The sequence below is a fragment of the Rhinolophus ferrumequinum genome, chromosome 21 (genome assembly GCF_004115265.2).
Source record: "Rhinolophus ferrumequinum isolate MPI-CBG mRhiFer1 chromosome 21, mRhiFer1_v1.p, whole genome shotgun sequence".
Lineage (NCBI taxonomy): Eukaryota > Metazoa > Chordata > Mammalia > Chiroptera > Rhinolophidae > Rhinolophus > Rhinolophus ferrumequinum.
This window is the reverse complement of record NC_046304.1, coordinates 50,764,276-50,786,713: the sequence shown is the minus strand read 5'-3', so window position 1 is coordinate 50,786,713 and position 22,438 is coordinate 50,764,276. Positions and strand designations below refer to the sequence as shown.

Here is a 22,438-nt window from a genome sequence, read left to right as displayed (position 1 = left end):
CCGGTGGCCCACGCCGGCACCGCCTCTTCCTTGGCTGCGGTCGGTCACGCGCCGAGGGGCGGTGGTGAAGGGGAAGGGGCGGGCCGGGGGCGGGGACTCGTGCGGTCCTAGGGCGGCTCTTAGGGCCCGGCTGGAGCTGGAGCTGCTGACACCGTCGTCGCTGACCTCTCGGCCTCCGCTGCCTCCGATGGCCGTCACCATGAACCAGGACTTGCGCAGGGAGCGGGCCGCCGCCAGCTTCAACCCGGATCGGCTCACGTACATCCTGGACGGCAGCCCGGAGAACACCCGGCGCCGCCGAGAGATCGGTGAGGGCGGCGGTGCAGGCCTCCCTCCTTCCCCGAACAAGGCTTGAGACTCCCTCGATAAGGAGTCTGGGGCTGCTGTGGGACGTAGGCCGTAGGCTCTGGCCCAGCTTTAGGGGAGCCGGGACCCCCACGTCCGGGGCTGGCCTGTGGTGGGGTGGGAGGATCCCATCCGGAGATGGGACTTGTGCCGGTGACTCCAAACCAGGGAAGTGTAACGGAGCCCAGAATTTCTGTTTTCCTTTTGATGCCCTTTAATCCCTTCCAGAGAACCTGATTCTGAACGACCCAGACTTCCAGCATGAGGATTTGAACTTCCTCACTCGCAGCCAGCGTTACGAGGTGGCTGTTAGGAAGAGTGCCACCATGGTGAGGAAGATGAGGGAGTTTGGCATCTCAGACCCTGATGAAATCATGTGGTTTAAAAAGTAGGTATGCCTTAGCATAGATGCAGTTTTTATCTATGATAAAAGCCCAAATGAAATCCGCGGTCTGTGGTGTCCTTTTTCATTGTGCTTGGCGTTTAAAGACTCAAACTAGCCTGTTTTTCATGCCATTTTAAAGTTACAGGTGTGGAAAATAATGTTTACTTTTGTATTCAAGCCTTTTAAAGGGATGACATTTGTAGAATGCTGGTAATGAAGATGCTGCAATTTTCAGTCTCAAGAATCATACAAATTCCTTTTGTCCAGGCGGCTCACTTTTGAGTGATTTATATTCAAAAATGCTTTTGCTTGTTTGTAACCAGGACTGCTAACTTTAGAAGCTGAATTCGGAAGGATTTTTCAGCTGCAAGATCAAACATTATTTTGGAACAGTAACATTATATTTTTATATGATAGTGTACATCTTGAGTTTTAAATAATAGAAAATATGGGATGGATGAGGAAGAACATTAGTCAAACCTCAGAATGAATATAAAGTATTCTAAGAACCCAGCATTGTTGAATCTGGTGTCAGTGTTTAAATGGCTCTCAGGCGCATATGAGACCTCACGAAAACACTCCTTGGTCCTAGTTCTGAAAAGAGTAGGTTCTTTTTCCAGACCATCCGTTTTTTGTTGTGTTTTGTTTTTTAATTATTAAAAAAAAAAAGAAAAGCACTTTCTTTTGGCCTTTATCTAAGTAAACTCTACAATTTGGTCTGTAGCACCTCTCACACTTCTCATTTATTCTTGGGCATTTCCTCTTTTAGGTTTCTGCATTTTAGAAGAACTCTAGTATTATCATCAATAAAAATTAAATGACATGAAGGTGTATATTCAAGAGCCAAGGAAAATGAAACATGTTACAGGTTCCACCTTTATGTAGTCATAATCATTCCTCCTTTATTCTTCTGCCTCTAGTACATTTGGTATCTAATTATTTTCAATTTGACCTGTTTATTATTGTTAAGATGAAATCATTTACTCTGGCCCTTAGGACTATCCTCAAAATTCCTTTCCATTTTAGTTATAAAAATACAATTAATTTATTTTTGGTAGCCCAAATCAGAGAACTTACTTTCAAATGTTCTTTTTTTATTTTTAAAGTTTGTGGCTCATGGCTATGGGGATATTAAGGAAGCAACTCCTAGAAGATTATGTTTCTGAATTACCTGAGTTGGGTTTGTAAACCTTAAAATATTAGTAAGATGTTCGTCCCTAAAACAACACAGAAGGAGAGGTTTGTTTTATTTTGCTTTAAATGATCCATGCAGTGTGATTAAGAGTTGGTTAGAAGATTTCCTAATCTGTGGTTCATAAGGTTTCATAACCAGACTCTAGTGAAGTCACAATGAAATAGAACAAAGTCCTTTATGTGGGTTAAAGATAAAGTGGATCAGCCAGTAAATGATTTTGTGTAAGGTTCTTCATGATATAGACCTTGCTGTTTGAGGAATGTAGGTCCAAACTTTAACACACCTTTTGGCATCCTTCCCATATCCATAGGATATGAGGAGATCAACTTATGTTAGAGAAAGGGATTGAAAATTAATCTTGGCAATTGACTTGAATGCTGTTGAATCTAAGCCTGCCGTTGGTTGTAATGTACACCCGTGTTTTATGTAAGAAAGTTAATGATGACATGGCATGAATTGTGAGATGCGTTGGATTTCTTAAATACTGGGATGGGAGGGCGTGCTAGAATTGATGAAAAACAGTACTATTTCTCTTTTTGGGGACTTTGGGCAATTACTGGTCTCTTTTACATCCATTTGTTCTATCAAATAATTCATTTAAGAGATTTTTGAAGTTGACTGAATATTAGTAAAATACTTCAGGATTTCTCAACCTGAGCAATAAAAGAACTTTTCAGTCCTTGAGCAAATAAAGACTTCGCTGTTTGGGGAATATAAAAGTTGTTTTCCTAATCACCTTTCTGTAATTTTGTTTTTTAACTAAGTGTACTGATTGCTGTGGGGAAAAAAACTGTAAATGTTCTTAAGGGTAATTTAAAATTCGAATGAGAATCAGTCCTGGTTATTGTTATCCTTTTTGGGTTTTTAAAGCTGATTCCTTGAGAAGCATCTTCAGGAGGGATTAAACATAACTCAAAAACAAGCACTGAGCTTTTGTTCCTGATTTGATTTTCAAGTGGCCTCAATCAAAAAAACAAACAACAAAAAAACACATCCCAGTATGTTTACTGAGAACAAATATTTGACAGTCTATTTTGTTTACATATTTTTCCCTCTGTTTCCTAGAATTATTTTGTGTCAGTGTCATCATTTTATACACCCAGACTGTCCTCAGTTCCCCTTTATGGGAATAAGAGTGTCTTATGTTGCCACCATTTTCTAGCACCTAAATTACTGCTTGTATTCCTCAGCAGTTCGTGTAGGTTCGTTTCCTCTTTCGGTGAGACATGATAGTCAGAGAAACCTGTGGTGCTCTTGCCTTCGAGATGATGATTCTACACTATCTACTCATTAGGCTGTGGCTCCCACTTCAGTGAGGCGCCTGCGTCCTGGGAAGTGCGATCCTTTTCTCCAGTACCGCAGGAGTGAATTGCTGATAATCCGAGTTACTGGGAAAGCAGCTCCCCTCTTGTGTTCCTACTCCTCCTTTCCCCTCTTTCCCTCCATTCAGTTTAATCAACATCCGATATGGGTGTAAAAAAAAAATCATGGAACCTCGGGGTTAAAAAGCATTTTTGCTGTTGGCTAGTCCGGGCATTTCTTGGATGTGTATGTCTGACTCCTCTGAAAGGTGACCTCCCTCCCTAAAGGTGGTGGGGTGATCTCAGGGCCTCCGCAAAAGTGAACTGGCAGCCTACCCCCTCTTTCCATTAGTTCATGTGTGGACCAGGATAAATTGGTGGTATCACTTTCTGTTCATCCCTTGAGAAGTCATGAAGATGAGTTAGAGAAAATTTACTTTGTGGTTTTTAGCTGGATAGGTAGGTAGATGATAGATAGATAGATAGATAGATAGATAGATAGATAGATAGATAGATGAATAAAATAAACCCCTGTAAAATCTGTAACAGCATAGCGAAGGCTGACTATATATAAAACTTATATTTCGACTATTTCACAGATTCTGTTTTATGAGAAAATAGTTGAAGACAATTTCATTTTGATGAGAGTGCCCTTAATCTGGAGTAATTCTCAGAGACCGTTGGTGCTAGATGTTTCATATCTTCACGTTACCTATTTACCCACCTGTAAACTCTAAAGACCGTTAGAGATCTGTGCTTTGGCACTGGAATTTATATTTACCACCCAGGATGTTTGCTTCAGTTATCTAGGGAAAGATAATTTAAATTCTTTAGGAGCTTTTGTTAACAGCTCTACAAATAAGTGTCCTATGGAGTTTGTCTGATTCTAATTGAATAAAGCAAAAACAAACCCAGACTCCAAAAAATGCAAGCAATTCAACAAAACCCAAAACAAAAGGTGTTTTTAGGCTAAAACGATGGGTAGAATTGGCTTTCTGGGTTAAATAGAATTAAAGAGGAATTCTGGCTCTGAAATGATGGTGGGGGGTGCGCAGGAAAGATACCACCAGATTCTGCTCTTGGCTTTTTAGGTAGTAAAATGGTAAAGTTTACATTTGATTTCATAAGAAAGGGGTTTAAATTCTTCTTAACCTTCATCCTGAGAAGTACAGCTGCCTGGCGAGAATGGGTGGTAGCTTGCACTTTCTGGAGTAAGCCTGAGACCCTTTTCTTTTCTCTCCTGTAGACTACATATGATCAATTTTGTGGAACCTGTGGGCCTCAATTACTCCATGTTTATTCCTACCTTGCTGAATCAGGGCACCACTGCTCAGCAAGAGAAATGGCTGTTTTCATCCAAAGGACTCGAGATAATTGGCACCTACGCCCAGACGGAGCTGGGCCACGGTTAGTCCACATTCGAGGGTCAGTGGGTAACCCGCCTCAGGACTTCAATTAACAGATGACTCCTGGCATTTGAGTTTTTTTCTGCTGCTGCACATTTGGGATTTTATTTTTAAATTGTTGAATCTTAAATTCAGCAGCTCTTCTCTTAGGTCACTTCCTCGTAAACTGGGCCAGGACTCTGGCCTGAAATGTCCTTTATTGTTATTTCTTCGAGCCTTTTATCATTGCCACACGTCCCCATTTTAACAGATGTTGAGCAGTTTGTGGGGTCCAAAGGTGGGGTAGCAAATGTGGCGAAGCACCCCGCTGTGTTGATGGCTGTTAAAATCTTCGTTGGAAATTCTTGAAGGGGCCGTGCCTCTGCAGCCTCGGGATGATTCCTCTCTGCTTCGAGGAAATTAAAAGTGTGGATTTTAATGGGGCAGAGGGTTAGAGCAGTTAAGTGTCCTACTCTTACATTGCCCACTAGCAGGGTTATAAGGCGGTTTGGAAAAAGTCCACGATTCTCCATTTCTTTTGGTACATCTTTTCTATACATGTTCATGGACTTTTTGTATTACTAGTAATTCTTGGTTCAGTTGTACCTAAAAGCCTGGTTACTTTCAAAAAGTTGTGGGTTTGGTCTCAATGTAAAATACATTTGTTTTCATGGACAAGGCCAATTGGCAGGTTTGAGTGTCTTGAATTTGAGCTGCCCAGTCTCATTCCTCATTATGTTGCTTCCATTAGGTAAATAAAGAAAAAGAAAGAAAGGGAAAGAGGAAAGGAGGCAGATATCAGGAAAGCTTCATTTCTGTGTTTGATTTGGTGCGTTTTGATTTGTGAATTGGTTTAAGAAAATGCTTTTTATCAAAATCACCATGGGGCCTGCAGATTGTGGTCGCTATGTGGGGTTATGCACACCTCGTCAAATATCGAAGGCTTTAGCTTCAAGATGGCTACGACTGAAAAGCCGGAAGAAAGGTGTCCTAGGGAAGGAAGAGAACATTCATACAGTGCTTTTGTCTAGGGGGGTGTGTGTGTGTGTGTGTGTGTGTGTGTGTGTGTGTTGGGGGTAATCTTAGCTTTGAGGTACAGAACCCTTTTTTTCTTTCAGTATTTATCACTGTAGAATTTATTTGTCTTAATAGTTATGCTATTCATAGTTATGCTATTATTCTGAGTCTAAATGGGTCTGATATGGTTATCTCTTGTTGGTCTAATCCCTCTGCCTCTATTTATAAAGTACATTCCAAATATATACTTGCTCTGAATATTGAAGGAAGAAATAAAGAATTGAACTTGACTGGTTTGAGGGGTCCAGAAATTGAACTAAGGTCCTATGTCACTCTGAGCAAGTTTGCATTTGTTAGTTTTCTTTCGCTTACTGCTTCTAGTTCTCGGATATCTTCTTGTATTTGAACCAACTTGGTCTTAATCTCTGTAGTTTACTTGATATAGGTCTTGTTTCTTGCTGGAATTTTGTTGGTTCATGTTGATGTTAGTTGTGTTTCATTGACTGCTGTTCCTTCCAGGGAAGCCAGTCTGTTTGTTAATTTGCATCATGTGACAGTGTAACCTTACAGAGAAGACATAAAATGCCCTTCAACATCAGACAGGTTGGTGATAGAACAACTTGTACAAGATGAAGATTTGACTATTTAAATTCTGACTTTGCAGTATTGGTCAACAGTGACTGTCTGAAGTGTTCTCACAGAATGGGTTGTATCTTTGAGTTTGGGGTTCTTCCACCTCTGGGTAGCCACTGAGAAGTGAAAAGACTCAGTATTGCTCCGGCTCATTCCAGGATCCTCGAGAATCTTAAAATTCAATTAGGAAGTCTCGGTCACCAGTTTTCCCTCTCCTTCTAGAACGTCTAAATACTCACCTGTGTGTATAGGCACACAAATCCTGACACACTTTGGTCCGTGGCTCTGTGAGTCTTAATCAAAGGCAGCGGTCTGGGCTGAGGAGGGCACCCTGTCCCTGGCTTCTGGTGTGGAAGGGACCGTCTAGAACGGGGTCTACTGTCACTCATCCTGACCAGACATTTCGCCAGCTCACAAAGCAGGTAGTATGTATGGGCTTCACAGATACTTGACCATTTCAAGTTCTGTTCCCTTCCTAGGGATTCTTCTTGCGTGTCGTTTTCTATTACTGGTAGTAATGTTAAGGAAACTAGAGCTGTAATACATAGTTATCCTGGAAGATGGCGCAGTATCTTTGCCAGTTCCCATCACTAATACTCAAATATGAACTAGAGCACCTTTCTTCCTTTGAAACTTGAAAAATCGATAGTAAACTTGATTTTGTACATCACGATCGTTCCCTGTATCTTCACTGCTTCGTCTCCTGTCCTTTGTTCTGAGGAGTCTCTTGTTGGACTTCCCATGAGACTTGTTCCCTAGGTATTTGAGCTATTCTAATTTCCCCACTATTATAATAACAATATTAACTTCTTTACAAAAACTATGTTCTTTAGGGTTATGCCTCTGGAATATCTTTATCAGAAATGAATTACTATATTGAAGGAAATGATCATTTTCTAGCTTTTATTGCATAGTTCAAGACTTTTTCTGAAGCATAGAGCCAGTTTACAATATTTTAAGCAACTTGTTAATATACAGGTATCTCCATAGCCCCATCAACATGGGCACTTTAATTTTGTTTTGCTACGTTAATGTGTATCTAAGAGTTCAAGTTTTAATTTTCCAATGCTGGTGAGCCTAGATGTTACTGCATGTTTTGGCTTACTGTCTGCATTTCCCATGTATAAACTGGGTTTTTCTCCTTTTGAGTATTGATTAACTGGAATATGCATATTGATCTTATGTGATTTTATTGTATCCTTCCAATACTTCTTCTATTGCCTTCTGTTTCATTAAACGTTTTGGCCTTATGTACTCAATGAATTCGTCTCTTAGTAGGTATAAGTTTTCTTCTATTTCCTTTCAGGGTTTTTTTTTTTTTTTGATTGATTGATTTATATTTAATGCTTTGACTTGTGTATGATATAGAGTGACAAGTGACTTCCATACTGTTTTTATGTTTATTAAGTATTAGCTCTTTTGCCATTGTTAAGTTCTCTCTGGTTCATCTTAGAGTTTTATAACAGTTTGTATTTATTTCTGGAACCTTAAATATATTACATTGATTTGCTTATTTGTTTTTCTCCTAACATCATAAACTTTGGCTCATTGTTGCTTTGTAAGATATTTTAAAATCCCATAGGATAAGCCGACTGTTGTTACATTTCTAGATATATGTATTGGGTGTTCCTGCATACTTATCCTTCTCGACGAATTCTGATCTCAATTTGTCAAGTTCTAAAATGTGTAGGAATTTAAAATCTATGTGACATGAAATCCTTGTATTTTAGTAACTTCATTTAGCTCTTTTAGCCAAGAATTCGCATTGGCAGTTTTTTTCCTGTTATTTAAATCTTCTTTTATTCATCCCATTAAGTATTTATATTTTTTCCTAATTAAATTTTCACTATTCTTAGCTAAGTTACTTAAATTTTAAATATTTTGTTGCTTTTATAAATTTCTTTAGTGGGTTCCTACTGGAATGGTCCTAATGGATTAGAATGCAGTGATTTTTTCCCTTAATAGCCTACAGCTTTTCTAAAATCATTTATTATTGATGACATTTTGTTGATTACCTAAGATAATATTCATACTGTTCATGGAGATGCTATTTTGATTTCTTCCTTTCTCGTGTATTATTAATCTAATCATTTGTCCTCAGTATTGACTGCCAGCCTTTCCAGCGCTGTATCATCACATAGGAATAGGAGTGACTGGGAAGGCCTTTTGGTGTTACGGTTTTAAAAGAATTAACTCTAGTGTTTCACACAAAATGTTTGCACTTTGTCATTTTAAAATAAATTACTTAAAAATAATACATAATCTTTATCATGCATAACTAACTTTTTGCAACAAATCCTTGATTTAAGTGAAAAATTATCTAGGTCACTTTCTCCTCATAACATTTCTAAATTCCACCCACTTCTGAATAATCTTAGTCACAAGAGACATTTTTCTCCTGAAAACATTCTTCAGTCTCAAAACAGTTTCTGATCATAGTAGGTTTACGCCTGCCCTACTGAGTATATTTTGTAGTAAACTTTGGTGTTTGGTATTATTCCGTAATATTCCATAATACCACGCACTGATACAGACCCTCTCATGTTTTAATTTTTTTTAAGAAATCATTGTAGACTCATAGGAAGTTGCAAAAATAGCACAGGTGGGTCCTGTGGACCTTTCACCCAATGTCCACCAGTGGTGACATCTTATGGGACAGCTCTGGTTTTGGCAAGTCTTTCTACTGCCCTCATCGCTGTCCTCAGCCCCTTACCCTAGAGCGGAAGATGTGATTAAGCAATAAGATGCCTATCCTGTTTTGCCATTTTTTTTTTGCCCTGAAGGCACTTAACACTCTCAGCCTTAATTCCTTTGTAAAATGAGGCAGTCAGTCACCACATTCTTTGATTTTTATGTAATTGGTTTGCTGAGAGCACGGCCACCCGATTGGAAGACATATTGGTCAATCCTTGCTTGAGCAGGTACCCTGGTTATTTTCTTCCTCACCTGATATGGAGCCAACCCGGAGATCTGAAAACTGAAATGTTGTTTAGGCTCATTTCTAAGATAATTAAAGAGAAAACTAAGAACGATAGAGTTAATTTAGAAAATAAGGACTTTAGAAAGTGGATTTAAAATGACTACTAAGACTTCTCTTATCATTAGTGACAATTCTCATGATTGTAATGAAGAGCTCATTATGCATGAATCTGTTATTTGTAATTATTATGGCCTTTAGAAATTGTATGTCTTGTGCTCTCTTCGGCAGCACATATACTAAAATTAGTAATTGCATGTCTTTTATTTCTGAAATTTAGGGATGAAGAGCACTGTCAGTTTTTGTATTAAATTGTTTCAATAGCACGTAGCTGGGTATTTATGATCAATCAGAACAAAATGACCAGTTAGGTGATGAATGTGGATCAATGTTGGATGTTTTGTGGACAAACAGAAAAGACTCCAACATTATTGAAATTGCATCTAGGAAAAGCTTTCCTCTGAGAGAACTACTATGTTTTGCCTCAACTTCTCATCAGAGTAAATCATGGTACAACTTAAATTCTCCATTTCATATGACCTCTTCAAATTTTGTTTCCTGTGATTTAATGGCAAGGCTAGAATCCTCTGCCTTGTCCCCGTGGTCTTGTGCTACACGGGCTATGGAATCCGCAGCCAATCCTGCCAAACTGAATTATTTTAGAGGTGAGTAGTACAAGACAATACTTCTCGCCGACCTAAGAAAAATGGAAATTGCCACGAGCTATAAAAAAGTAATACAAAAAGAGGCCGTGCTCCCATCCATCCATGATCAAGCCTACCCAACTAAATCTTACTTACAGAAGGTTTTTTTTTTTCTCCTTCCCTCACTCTGTCCACACTGTTGATTCTCTCACACCTGATGATTGTTCTCTCAAATGCACACCCTTGGTGTTTCTTCGAAGCTTTGTGCACCGAGGGCCTTCGCCTCTGGACCTTCACTTGGGCATGTTCCTGCCCACCTTGCTTCACCAGGCCACTGCGGAACAGCAGGAGCGCTTCTTCATGCCCGCCTGGAGCTTGGAGATCACTGGCACTTATGCCCAGACAGAGATGGGTCATGGTACGGTGCTTTCAGTCTTTCTTCTGGGTTGGGCGGGGCTCCGCGAGCTTAGTGTGGCTGGCGTGCCCACCATGTGTTAACGGTGGCATCTCCGATGTTTAAATGCGATCTTTCTGCAGAGGCCAGGTGGTGTTTCACATGGACAAGTATTGGCAAAGATACTGCTTTGATCAGTGGAAATGAAAGGTTATGTTATCACAGAGATATGCTGATTCTTTTTATTTTTCATGATTCCCCTTCAGGAGGTCAAGAATTGCAAGTCAGGCTTTATTTACTAAGTGGCTTTTCAAGTTCACTGAAATTGTATAGAATTTGTGTGCATATAGAATCTGAACCCATCTTTCTTTGTTGCTGTCTGATCACCCTTACTACAGATAATTAGTGAACTTGCACTAATTCCAGAAGAAATACAGATTAACAGTATGTGTGCTGACAGGAAATGAGTGGCTTATATAACAAAAATATGCCGCATTTTATACCTTGGCGTTATTTGTGCGTTGATTCAGTAAAGTTCTGAAGGTGGCTTGGCCAAAGTTTAGAAAAAATAGGGTAAGCTGTACTTCCAGGCATTTGGTTTCACACTATATCTACTGCCTTTCTTTTTTCTTTCCATCCCCCACCTACCTTTTTCCATCTATTCTGAATTCGTCTGTGTTTAACATCCATTGGCTTCTGGCTTCTCTTTTTCTACTCAGGTTTCAGAACAACTGATCTAATGTGTATTTGCCCTTATTTTTGCTCCTTATTTTTGTGTGACTTCATCTTCATTTTATAGCCTCTTTGGCTTTCAGCTTTGCTGAATAGTGTTTTACAGGATTTTCAAAAGACTCAAAGTAGAACACTGTTTGGTTCAACTGTGCGTTTGCAAACATTTTTGTCATTGTCTCTTCTGTTTAATGTTACCTCATTTTCTAAAACAGCTTCTTCTTTGGTGAAGGGAGTCTTAAGTGTATATGTCTGCTTCCCCACTCTGGAAGGTTGTGCATCACACGTCAGCTGGCTATGCCTGTTGTTCAACTTGGAAGTTCCTAAATGTTCCAGAGTTTAAGTGTTTAGTGAGATCTAACATTATCAGAGCAGTTTGGTAAAAGGCTCTCAGCATTCATTGGCTTTAGAATAATATTATTAGGGAGTGTGTCACTTAGAACATTTCTCTGTAACTCTTTTCAAAGAATTTTGGCACATTTGTATTAGGATTTCAAACACGAATCCCTGTTCCTCTTCAATAAACATATGAAACTGGGAGCTCTTCCTGGTCACATAGTGAACCAGCCAAGACAAAGTGAAGACCTAGCATTGGAAATCTGCAGGGTGAACTCAGACCTTATTATTGGCCTTTTCTGAATCCAAACAAGTCATGGTTCAGGTCTTTTTCCCCGTAATGATTATACCTTTTTAAGCTCTTGTTTTCTATCCAAGCAATCATTCTGAAATAAATTCTCAATTGACAAGAACTTTTAGCTAGAGTCTCTTCCTGTCACACGTTACCTTATTCTTTGTAGTTGATGTGGTAAACACAATACCTGTGAGTTGAAATTAGCACACTCGCAACTTAGAGATGAGTTTAAAAGGGTAGTTAACATCCCTGTGAAATTCATATCCTATGATCTTCTGAAACTGATTCTAAGCTGCCTTTACATTTGGTTTTGGTTGATCTAACTGTTACGTATCCACTGTCGTAGATGTGGACTAAATCAAGGATAGAAATGGAACGTGCTTGACATTTATATTTTCAACTTAATAGGAACTATCTGATTTAGGTATAGGGAATTGTGTATCTTGGTTATCAACCATTTGTAGCTTTATCTACAAATGTTTTGTTGTCGTTAGATTTTGCTGTTCTCTGAGATACTACAGTTTAAAGGATTAGGCAGGAGAGTCTACCCTTTTCCTTTTCTCCCCCATATTCTATCTGAAGTACATGTAATTTATTTTCCTTAGGAACTCATCTTCGAGGCTTGGAAACCACAGCCACTTATGACCCTGAGACCCAGGAGTTCATTCTCAATAGTCCTACTGTGACCTCCATCAAGTGGTGGCCTGGTGGACGTGAGTGAATTAACAGTTATTAGATGTTTTCAAGATCTATTATAAGATCATGTTTAGAATGTAGAGCTTCCATGAAAATATATAATTTTGAAATGTAGAACAAATTCTTAAGGCTTAAACTGTTGTAAGCTATTTCACATTCTCGTGGTGTGTGTTACAGATTCTTAACCACTTTACAAAGCACAGAAAGGACAGCAGGTCTTACTCTGCTTTCCTTAGTATTTCATCTAAATAGTTCCACGTATCAGCATAGTCATTTCCTTAGTTGTCATTTAAAGTAACTTCGTATTCTCAGTTGGGTTCGTCGTTTCCATATTGAAAAACATTTATTTTCAAATTTTTATTGTAGATAGTTTGACACGAAACTAATATCATCTTCCATTCTGAGTCATTGTCTTAGGATATATATTTCAGATGGCATTAGTAGTCAAAGAATTTTGTTACTCGCATTATGTATTTTAATATGTGACATTACATCTTCGTAGGAGAAAACCTAGAATGCCAGAAAAGATAAATATTTCTGGATATACTAACCAAAAATCTCTTACAGCAGCTCTATCCTGTAGAACTTTCTACAATGATGCAAATAACTCTCTATCTTTGTTGTTCAATACAGTAGCCACTTGCCACGTATACCTAGTGAGCACTTGAAATGTAGCTGGTTGACTAGAGAACTGAATCTTTTATTTCACTATAATTAATTTAAGTGTAAACAGCTACAGGTGGCTATGGCTACTGTTTTGGAAAGCACTGCCTTAGGGAGAAAAAGGAAATAATGGAAATCAATGTTCTTCTGGTTATCTTATAATTTTCTTTATGTATAAATGAGTGAAAAGTAAGTAGAAAAGTAAAGCTGTCTTTTAAAAGGAAGGATTGCTATCAAATCAGCTTGTACACCTTAAACTCACACAGTATTATGTGTCAATTATATTTCAATAAAAAGTTTTTATATACATATAAAAATAAAATGAAGGTTTGCTTTGCCAGAATTCAATAAATCTTAGTAACTCTCTGCTTACATAGATGTCTATAAACCAGCTGTGGCCCTGTCCGAAGAAAGGCTCTCTGAGCAGACTTTATTGATAGAGTATAGTGTTGTATTTAACATAGGCTTTTCTTCCTCTTTTGTTTCTGTCTTTCGAAAATGTGAGAACTATGGTTCATTCCCCTCTTGTTCTCGTTGATGCTGCAGTTGGAAAGACTTCAAATCATGCGATAGTACTTGCCCAACTCTACACGAAGGGGAAATGCTATGGATTACATGCCTTCATTGTACCTCTTCGTGAAATTGGAACCCATAAGCCTTTGCCAGGTTAGACTTGTTCTTCTGATACTGAGATGAAAACTTCAACTGAGCACTTTCTTCTGCAAAACGTATAATATACAACTAAAGAGGAGTGGGAGAAAGCTGGGAATTCAAGGCCTAAACATCTGGTGACTTTCCTTTCATCTGTGGTAGGTATTACCGTTGGTGACATCGGCCCCAAATTTGGCTATGACGAGATGGACAATGGCTACCTGAAGATGGACAATTATCGCATTCCCAGAGAAACATGCTGATGAAGTATGCCCAGGTATATTTAGACAGGAAATAGGAGCAGAGGTGTCAAACATGGGGGTTGCAGTGGCTGTTGATAACCTCAGGGTTAGAATTAGAAGGGTCAGTTGTTTTAGAAGGTAATAACATAGTTTTACTTCCGAGGCTTCTGATAACAATGATATGGAAAGCCATTGGCAGGTACGAAGCACATATTCTGGTTTTGCTAAACCAGAATCACCTGGAGGGCTGGCTACAACCCAGATTGCTTGGCCCCCAGAGTTCTGATTTAATAGGTCTGGGTGGGGACTGAGGTATTATATTTCAAACAAGTTCCCCAGGCAGTGCCGATGCTGCTTCTCTGGGGACCACACTTTGAGAACCACGGGCCTAAGCTGCCCCTTGGGTTTAACAGAAGGAAGCATCAGTCCATGTTCTTTTTCCAGGTGAAACCCGATGGCACGTATGTGAAACCCGTGAGTAACAAGTTAACCTATGGGACCATGGTGGTTTATCAGGTCCTTCCTTGTGGGAGAAGCTGCCCGGAGCCTGGCGAAGGCCTGCACCATTGCCATCCGATACAGCGCTGTGAGGCACCAGTCCGAAATCAAGCCAGAGTAAGGGTGGAGTCTGACGGGCTCGTTCCTGCAGACATGCCTGGAGCCCTTTCAGATATCAACATTCCCAAATGTCATATGGAAAGATGCATTGGCTATAAAATTAGCTAAGAGGGCAGTGCCCTGGGTCTGTTATTTAAAACCTAGACTTCCTTAAGTGGAAAGATGAGAATACTGCCTTATTATTATATTTAACCTTCTAAGAAAAATGGTAATGATATCACTTGGGCTCTATAAATGAAATGTTCAAAACACTGAAGGCAGTTTGCGAATTCTAATGGCTACTAACAACTATAAATTGGGTATGGTGAAAGTGACATTAAACTTGATTCCCTGTTGTGTTCATGCCCATAGCTTATTCCCACAACTGCCTTTCACGTGGGCATGACTCCCTGATAACTGTTTTTGCTCTTAAAGAAGGAATAAGGAAATCAGAGCAGACCTCCTAGACTTCAAATGTTTAATTCTATACATTGGGTCTTCTCCAAAATTATGGTCAAAATATAGTTTGTTCAGCCCATCTAGTGGGTTACGTCTCCTTAACATTGCCTTCTTGTGTGGTGAAGCTGACTAACTTTGATTTTGTGTGTTGCCATGAGATGTAGTTTGTTTAGTCATACTGGCAAGACTAAGAAAGATAGGAACTTCACAGCTAGAAACTTCTGTCCACCTACGGCCCAGCTTAACAAATTAGACAAGAGCATGGTCTTCTGTAGCCTATATAGCCCCAGAAAGCCATGCTCTTAAATCGAGGATGTGCCAACAAAGAAAGAAGAGGAGAAAAAAGAAGAAAGAGACAAAAGAAAAATTAAATCAAAATCAGTCAATCAAGGATCTGCCACTCATTAGCTGTGTGTGACTGCAGGCAGATTCCTAACCTCTCATTTTTCCCATCTGTAAAATGGGAGTAGTAAGTGTACCCTTCACAGAGTGTTCATGACGATTAAATAAATTCACATACTACAGTGCGTAGACTGGAACCTGACACACAGTGAGTTCTGTGTGCTTAATTTTTTTTTTTTTTGGTATACTTTAGCGAGCCAGAACCGCAGATTTTGGATTTTCAGACCCAGCAGTATAAACTCTTCCCACTCCTGGCCACGGCCTATGCCTTCCACTTTGTAGGTGCGTACATGAAGGAGACCTATCATCGGATTAACGAAGGCATTGGCCAAGGGGACCTGAGTGAACTGCCCGAGGTACGTGTTCTCTCATTCTCTGTGGGCACCTTTCTGTTTCACATTTGCCTGTTGGATAATATCCAGAAAAAACTACTGGGATTTCTTGAAGATCCATATAGTCTCAAAAAATAGAGATTTTTCCGATTGAAAGTGGATTAGATGTGAAGACATATGGGTTTTTCCTTTAAGTTTCAGAAGTGCTGGACCATGGTGTTCATTTGTTAACCAAAGGAACCTAAGCAGAGACTTTATGCCAAGTAGAACAGTTCAGAAGCGAGTGTGGGAATGTCATGAATTCAGGCCAATTCGATGGCCATGCCCCTTCAGTTACATGCGTGGCAAGTGATTTTGAAGCGCTGGTAGCTGAGGATAAGCATTTCTCCTTGGAACTCAGACTTCAGCATCTCAGATGTTCTGATGGCTGGTGCTTTTTCCCTCCAGCTTCATGCGCTCACCGCCGGCCTGAAGGCTTTCACCTCCTGGACAACTAACACTGCCATCGAAGCGTGTCGGATGGCTTGTGGTGGGCACGGCTATTCTCACTGCAGCGGTCTTCCAAATATTTATGTCACTTTTACCCCAACCTGCACCTTTGAGGGAGAAAACACTGTCATGATGCTACAGACGGCTAGGTGAGAATCTTAATTCATGATTACTCTTACCTGAGAAGAATTCGAGTCCTTTTCATCGGTTGCTATTCCCATGTTTTCTCTTCCCGTTATATTTGTTCCTGAAAGAAGTCATGTTTGCCTTCTGTCCTGACCCACTGTTTTTGTGCTGTGTTCAGACTAGCGAGTATGAATCACCTGTCCCGTAGCTTCAAGTCCTTTCAAGAGGTGGTTTTGTTTCTGTTTCACAAGAAGCATAGTTACTGAAAGCATGTGTACTGATGGCTTAGGTTCCTGATGAAGAGTTACGACCAGGTGCACTCAGGGAAGTTGGTGTGTGGCATGGTGTCCTACTTGAATGACCTGCCCAGTCAACGCATTCAGCCACAGCAGGTGGCTGTCTGGCCGACGCTGGTGGATATCAACAGCCCCGACAGCCTAACGGAAGCCTATAGACTCCGTGCAGCCAGGTGAGCTCACGCTCCGGCTGGACCAGGCAGCCTGCCGTGGGGGCTTCTGGGGAGGGGCCTGGTGGATGTGGGGCAGCCGCCATTGCTATCGATCATGTCCTCTGAGCTTACTTTTATTTTATTGCTTAACAGATTGGTAGAAATTGCTGCAAAAAACCTTCAAACTGAAGTGAGTCACAGAAAAAGCAAGGAGGTAGCATGGAACCTAACTTCCGTCGACCTCGTTCGAGCAAGTGAGGTCAGTGATAATTCTCCCCTCGTTCGTCCTTTACGCCACTGCCTTCCCTCGTCGTTTTAGTGCAGAAACCCTTGTCACTGCGTGTCGAATCTTTTTCAACGGTTCTCACATTCTGGCGTTCTTTGTTTGTTTGTTTTTTTATGTAGGCACATTGCCACTATGTGACAGTTAAGCTCTTTACAGAAAAACTCCTCAAAATTCAAGATAAATCCATCCAGGCTGTCTTAAGGAATTTATGTCTGTTGTATTCTTTGTATGGAATCAGTCAGAAGTCAGGGGATTTTCTTCAGGTCAGTATTTTCTAAGTGTAAGGCTTTTAATTTTTTTGTAGAAAAAGAAGGGTCTGCTTTATAGCTATGCATGCACACATATATCTGTTTATATACATATATATCTATCATTTGCTTGTTTTGTTTCTTCCAGGAGGGCATCCTAACAGACTCTCAAATTACCCAAGTACACCAGCGTATCAAGGAGTTACTGACTGTGATTCGTCCAGATGCTGTTGCTTTGGTTGATGCGTTTGATTTTCAGGATGTGTCTCTGGGCTCTGTGCTTGGCCGCTATGATGGGAATGTGTATGAAAACTTGTTTGAGTGGGCCAAGAAATCCCCGCTGAACAAAGCAGAGGTGAAAAAAAAAACACACATTGTCTTTTCCCCCTTTGAAATTCTTCATTTATATATTAAGGCAGGAGAAACCTCTCAGAGCGGTCCATCTGTGAAAGCTTTGAAAGTTCCTGCCCACTTCTGACAGTCACTTTATTTGAGCAACAGGTTCATAAGGGAACTGGGTCATTCCTGCAGTAAGCAGGTTTTTCATTTCCTTGACTATTTAATAACTAATTGAAAAATTTTAAACACACACAAAACTAGAAAACGATAATACACCTCCATATGCCCTTTGTCATGCTTTAGCAACTCTGTGTTTTGGGCCAGTTGGTTTCATCTGAAACCCCCACCCCTTCCTCCCGAGGATTATTTTTTGAAACAAATCCAAGATAACAGTTAATTTTGTCCATAGATATTTCAGTATGTATCTCTAAAAGATAAGGACTTTTTTCAGAAACATAACAATACCATTCTCACACCTAAACAAATTAATAATAATTCTTTAATATCATGAATTACCCAATGTCCAGATTTCCTCAGTAGGCTCATTTCTTTTTTTCCCTCTTCAATTTCTTTGGATCATGATCCAAATAAGGTCCAGATAATTTCTTGATTAAAAGTATGCTCTTTTACATTGCAACTTCCTGATGAGTCATTTTCTCTCTCCCTTCCTCACAGGTCCATGAATCTTACTACAAGCACCTGAAGCCCCTGCAGTCCAAGCTCTGAATGTCATGACACGTTTTATCTGCTCCAGGAAGCAGCTGTACTCTTCTACTCCCCTTATACCTGTCACACAAATCTGCGTGGAATCTTGATCGAAATCAGAGAGCGATAGAACAGATGATAAATTGATCCCTTTCTTCTTTATTAATGAAGAAAAAAATGAAGAGCTTTCAGAGATTAAATGAAAAAAATAGATATGTTTTAAGTGCAATTAACACTGAAAGAGACCTGTCAAGCATTCAGAAAAAGCTTTAAGAAATACAGTATGACGTCCATTTGTAACGCTGCTGATCCCAGTAGGCCATAACTTTTGATAATTAGTAGAATTTAACTACTAAGTAGTTAATTATTATCACATCTTAGTTGCTAATCACTGGATATATGTGTTTTTAAGCAAAGATACACCCCTCCCAAGCTTTCCTGTTAAACGCCCTACTGCTCCTGCCATGGGCCCTGACTTAAAAGCAGGACTGCAGAAAACGGATTGGGGGAAGGAAACTAATCAGAAAATTTAGTGTGAGTTTGTGCTTAACACATTTTCTGCCTGCTTGCCCTTGGTTGCTGACATACTGTTTCTGTTTGCTCATGGTAGCATTTTTCTCACAAGAATTTTTTCAGCATAGGCCTACTGCAGGATCATTGTCCTGTGTAACTGGGAATTAATCTTCCATTAGAAGGATCCCTAAATTGTCACTGTAGTAGCAACTTCTTGGGAAGGGGTGGGTAGCAAAATTATTTCTACATAGGACTATTGGCAACTGATGGAACCTGTCGGTGGCATTTGATCTCCCTCCCTCCTTGTCCCTTAACCTCTCCCGAAAGAGATAATGAAGAAAGAAAGAAGAGTCACAGTTCCTTCCTAGTAGAATAAGTGTAGGGAGAGCTCTCAGTTATGGTTACTGTAACTTCGGTGACCATATTAACTGGATATTCTGGAGCAATTCTGATTTCATGTCATTTTGGCATAAACCATTGCAATGCTTGGAGTTTATAGTGCCTGGCATTACAAAAGTAAAGCATCACTCAGGTTACCTCTTACCACCAGGAGTAGCACACAAAAGTCCTTTGACAAACCATGTGTTCTGGTTTTTGGATCAGAAAACATAATCATTGAAACTATGGCTAAAGGACAAATGGAAGTTCCATGGAATTATTTCTTATTATATGTTTGGCTTTAGTTTCAGTATGTTTCTAGGAGCTTTATCTGAATTGCTAAATTGTCCTTTCAGCTGAAATCTAATTTACACAATCATTCTATATTTAGAGGGTAAATGTGTACCTCTTAGTGAATTTTATTCTTAAAATCAATGCAAAACAACATGTTACTTGATTTTTTTTTTTTAACCTGTTAACTGTATCTGTGACATCTGCCTCATGAAACCGTTGTTCTAGAATCAGTCTTGAGAATGTAGTATAACTCAGTGGAAATACAATTCCTATCTTGGGACCTGACATAAAATCTTATTCCAGTGGAACTGGTAATATGAGTATTTTAGGTCCAGCAGAAATACTGTCTGTTGACACAAGCCTTAATCTTTACACCAGGAGAATTAATTGATAATTGTCTTAAGATTGAAGTAAAAAGCACTCTGTTAATCTCATTTGGCACATCTTGACAGCTCAGATTCTGGGAAATAACAGAAAGTAAATATAAATTGTTTAATAGTGACCTGTTAAGTGTAGAATTGTTTCAAAATCAGTGGTTAAGTACTTTACTCATAGGTGAATACCTGTAATCAGCACCTGAGGGTGTTTGAAATGACACCCATCTAATCTAGCTGCATAGATCTGGGAACTATCGTAGCAGATTTGAACAGGTGGTAGATACAACAGAGCCACCTTTAGTCCAGCACCTAGTTTTATTTAAAAACTAAATCTGATATTTGAGACTACTTTTATTAACATTGTAATGTTTTGTCTTGAACTTTATTCATTGTGATCAAAGAATAAAGATGTAGTAAAACCTCACTAATTTGCACTATCAAGAGGGAAAGAGTGTACCACATAATTAAACATAAGTTCAAATTACGAAGAATTGTAAGATGGAGGCTTAGGAAGTTTAGGTAACACTAGGAACAAAAAAAGGAAGGAGTGAGACCTGCTGGAGCAGATAGCGCTGAAATCCACCTCAACTGCTGTCGTCGTCACAAAGGCTGAGTGCTCTCTGGTCGATTTCTGAGAATTTTTTGTTGACTGCTACAAAGCACGCAGGTCGTTTGCTGTCCCTCAGAAGCCAAACTTTGCCGTAGATAAGTCTGGTTGTGTTGTGTTGTTTTGTGAGCCGTTTTCACAGAGTACAAAGATAAACTTCACCCTGACTTCTCCAAAATGATGATAAATATTGAGTAGAATTAATGAGATTTTTCTACTAGATAATATCGATACAAGCCTCTTTTAAAAAGTACCCATAATTGAAAATTTGAGATTTAATAGGGATGATTTTGCTATTTGTAACAGATAAAGGTTGATTCTTCCTCAAGTGTTTGGAGTTCTGTTTTATGCTCTATGAGACAGTGACCTCTATACAGTTTGTCCCAAAGCCTTGGGGCCCTTCATGGTCTTGTCTTCAGAACATAACACTGATAAGTCTTAGTTTTTCTTCAGAATATTTGCTTAATTGCAATATATTCATGTGTTTTCTGAGAACTCACTTGTAATTTCATGTATCTGGAAGCATTTTCTAATTCCTAACGTTAACATGTCAGATCTTAATTCTTGGTTTTCTTCAGTGCGGGGCTTTGGCTGGAGAAATATAACTTCAAATTCATGATCCTAGAGATCCCTGGGGAATTAAATTTCTTTAGATAACTGCTGCTCAGGCCCTCCTCCCCCTTTCTGAGTTCTTTGCATCCATCTTATTAGGAAGGAAGAGAAGAGATGCCGATGGTCTGTAACACCTGCTAATCTTTTTAAATATGTGGAAGGTATGCCTTGGGGTTTCAGGGTGTCTTCAAGCAGTAGCTAGTTCCCACTGCAGCCCAAGAGGAGCAGTGTCAGGAAATTGATTATTCTACCTGAGATCAAGAGTCTTGTTGATTCTCCTGACTCAGATAAAGGTTTTGATCATTTTAATGGAATAATGTGGAGGTCGTTTGAGCTAATTAAATATTTACTACTACATTCTTGGAGGATTAGACCAAATCATGTAAATGACTAAAATGATCCATTCTTTCATTTTAACATAGTGGTGGGGGAGTTCTGCTTTTAGCTCTCCACACTTATTAATTTTTCAGTAACTATTCCTGTGGTCCATGATAGTACACAGAAACATAAGGAAACTTAGGAGTTACCAGATGTTAGCTGTTGCAGACCTGCAAATTACTAGATTTCAAGGGGGTTTTGTTTGATTTTGCCTTAAATTTAAGTGGGCCATTCATTATCTCAGAAAGATCATGGAAAATTAGGAGTGATTTTAAGAATTCTGAACCAAAATAAGTTGTTTTGCCACAGTACTGTTGATTTTCATAGATTAGATAAATACGTGATCTTCCACATAATACTCAGACTGCTGACTACTTTGTAAACACCACTTTATTTACAATTGCATCTTTTAGAGGGTATAATTACTTTGCCACCCTTCCTCCTTTTACTGTTGTGGTTTGAGTTTGGTTCCTACCTGACGATGCATTTAGTATGTATTGTTACCCATCCCTGGCTGGACCCGTCAGTGGGGGTGGGAGTACAAGGAGGTTCACGGGTTCTGGTCCTGAGGGTCCTGAGCGTGTGAATCATGGTTAGATGGCAGTGACCCGCTAGCACTGTTTGGCCTTCCGGTAAGCCAAGCCATTAATCCCTTTTTCCTTTGTAAAATTGAAAGACCGTTAATAAAATCTGTAATTAACACAAAAACTGTTACATGTTTTCATTGCTTACGTTGTTGGGTTTTATTCTGGCTTTGCATCTTTGATTTTCTTAATTGAACAGAAAGATCTCTTCCCTAAGCTTAGGAGTGGGATAAATACATAATATCGTTTCACACATCCATCTTCCAATCTTAACACGTTTCTCATGCCTTCCACCCTGCCACAAGTCAGCCCTCAGGAGAGTATTGGAGGGACTTTTAAGCGTTTAGTCTTGGAGCCCAGGCCTCCATGGAATGAA

At 39.5% G+C, this 22,438-nt stretch overlaps 1 protein-coding gene across 1 annotated transcript; it reads left to right on the top strand.

Moving 5' to 3' along the window:
• Window positions 1-46: 46 nt before the first annotated feature.
• ACOX1 (acyl-CoA oxidase 1) lies at window positions 47-22,186 on the top strand. Its single transcript, XM_033089629.1, is given in 16 exon segments — window positions 47-308; window positions 574-733; window positions 10,143-10,300; window positions 12,242-12,349; window positions 13,542-13,661; window positions 13,809-13,895; window positions 13,898-13,923; window positions 14,333-14,395; window positions 14,397-14,503; window positions 15,540-15,702; window positions 16,126-16,316; window positions 16,583-16,762; window positions 16,895-17,000; window positions 17,147-17,290; window positions 17,424-17,630; window positions 18,290-22,186. Coding segments are annotated over 16 exon segments (1,992 nt in total). The 5' UTR covers window positions 47-187; the 3' UTR covers window positions 18,341-22,186.
• Window positions 22,187-22,438: the final 252 nt, after the last annotated feature.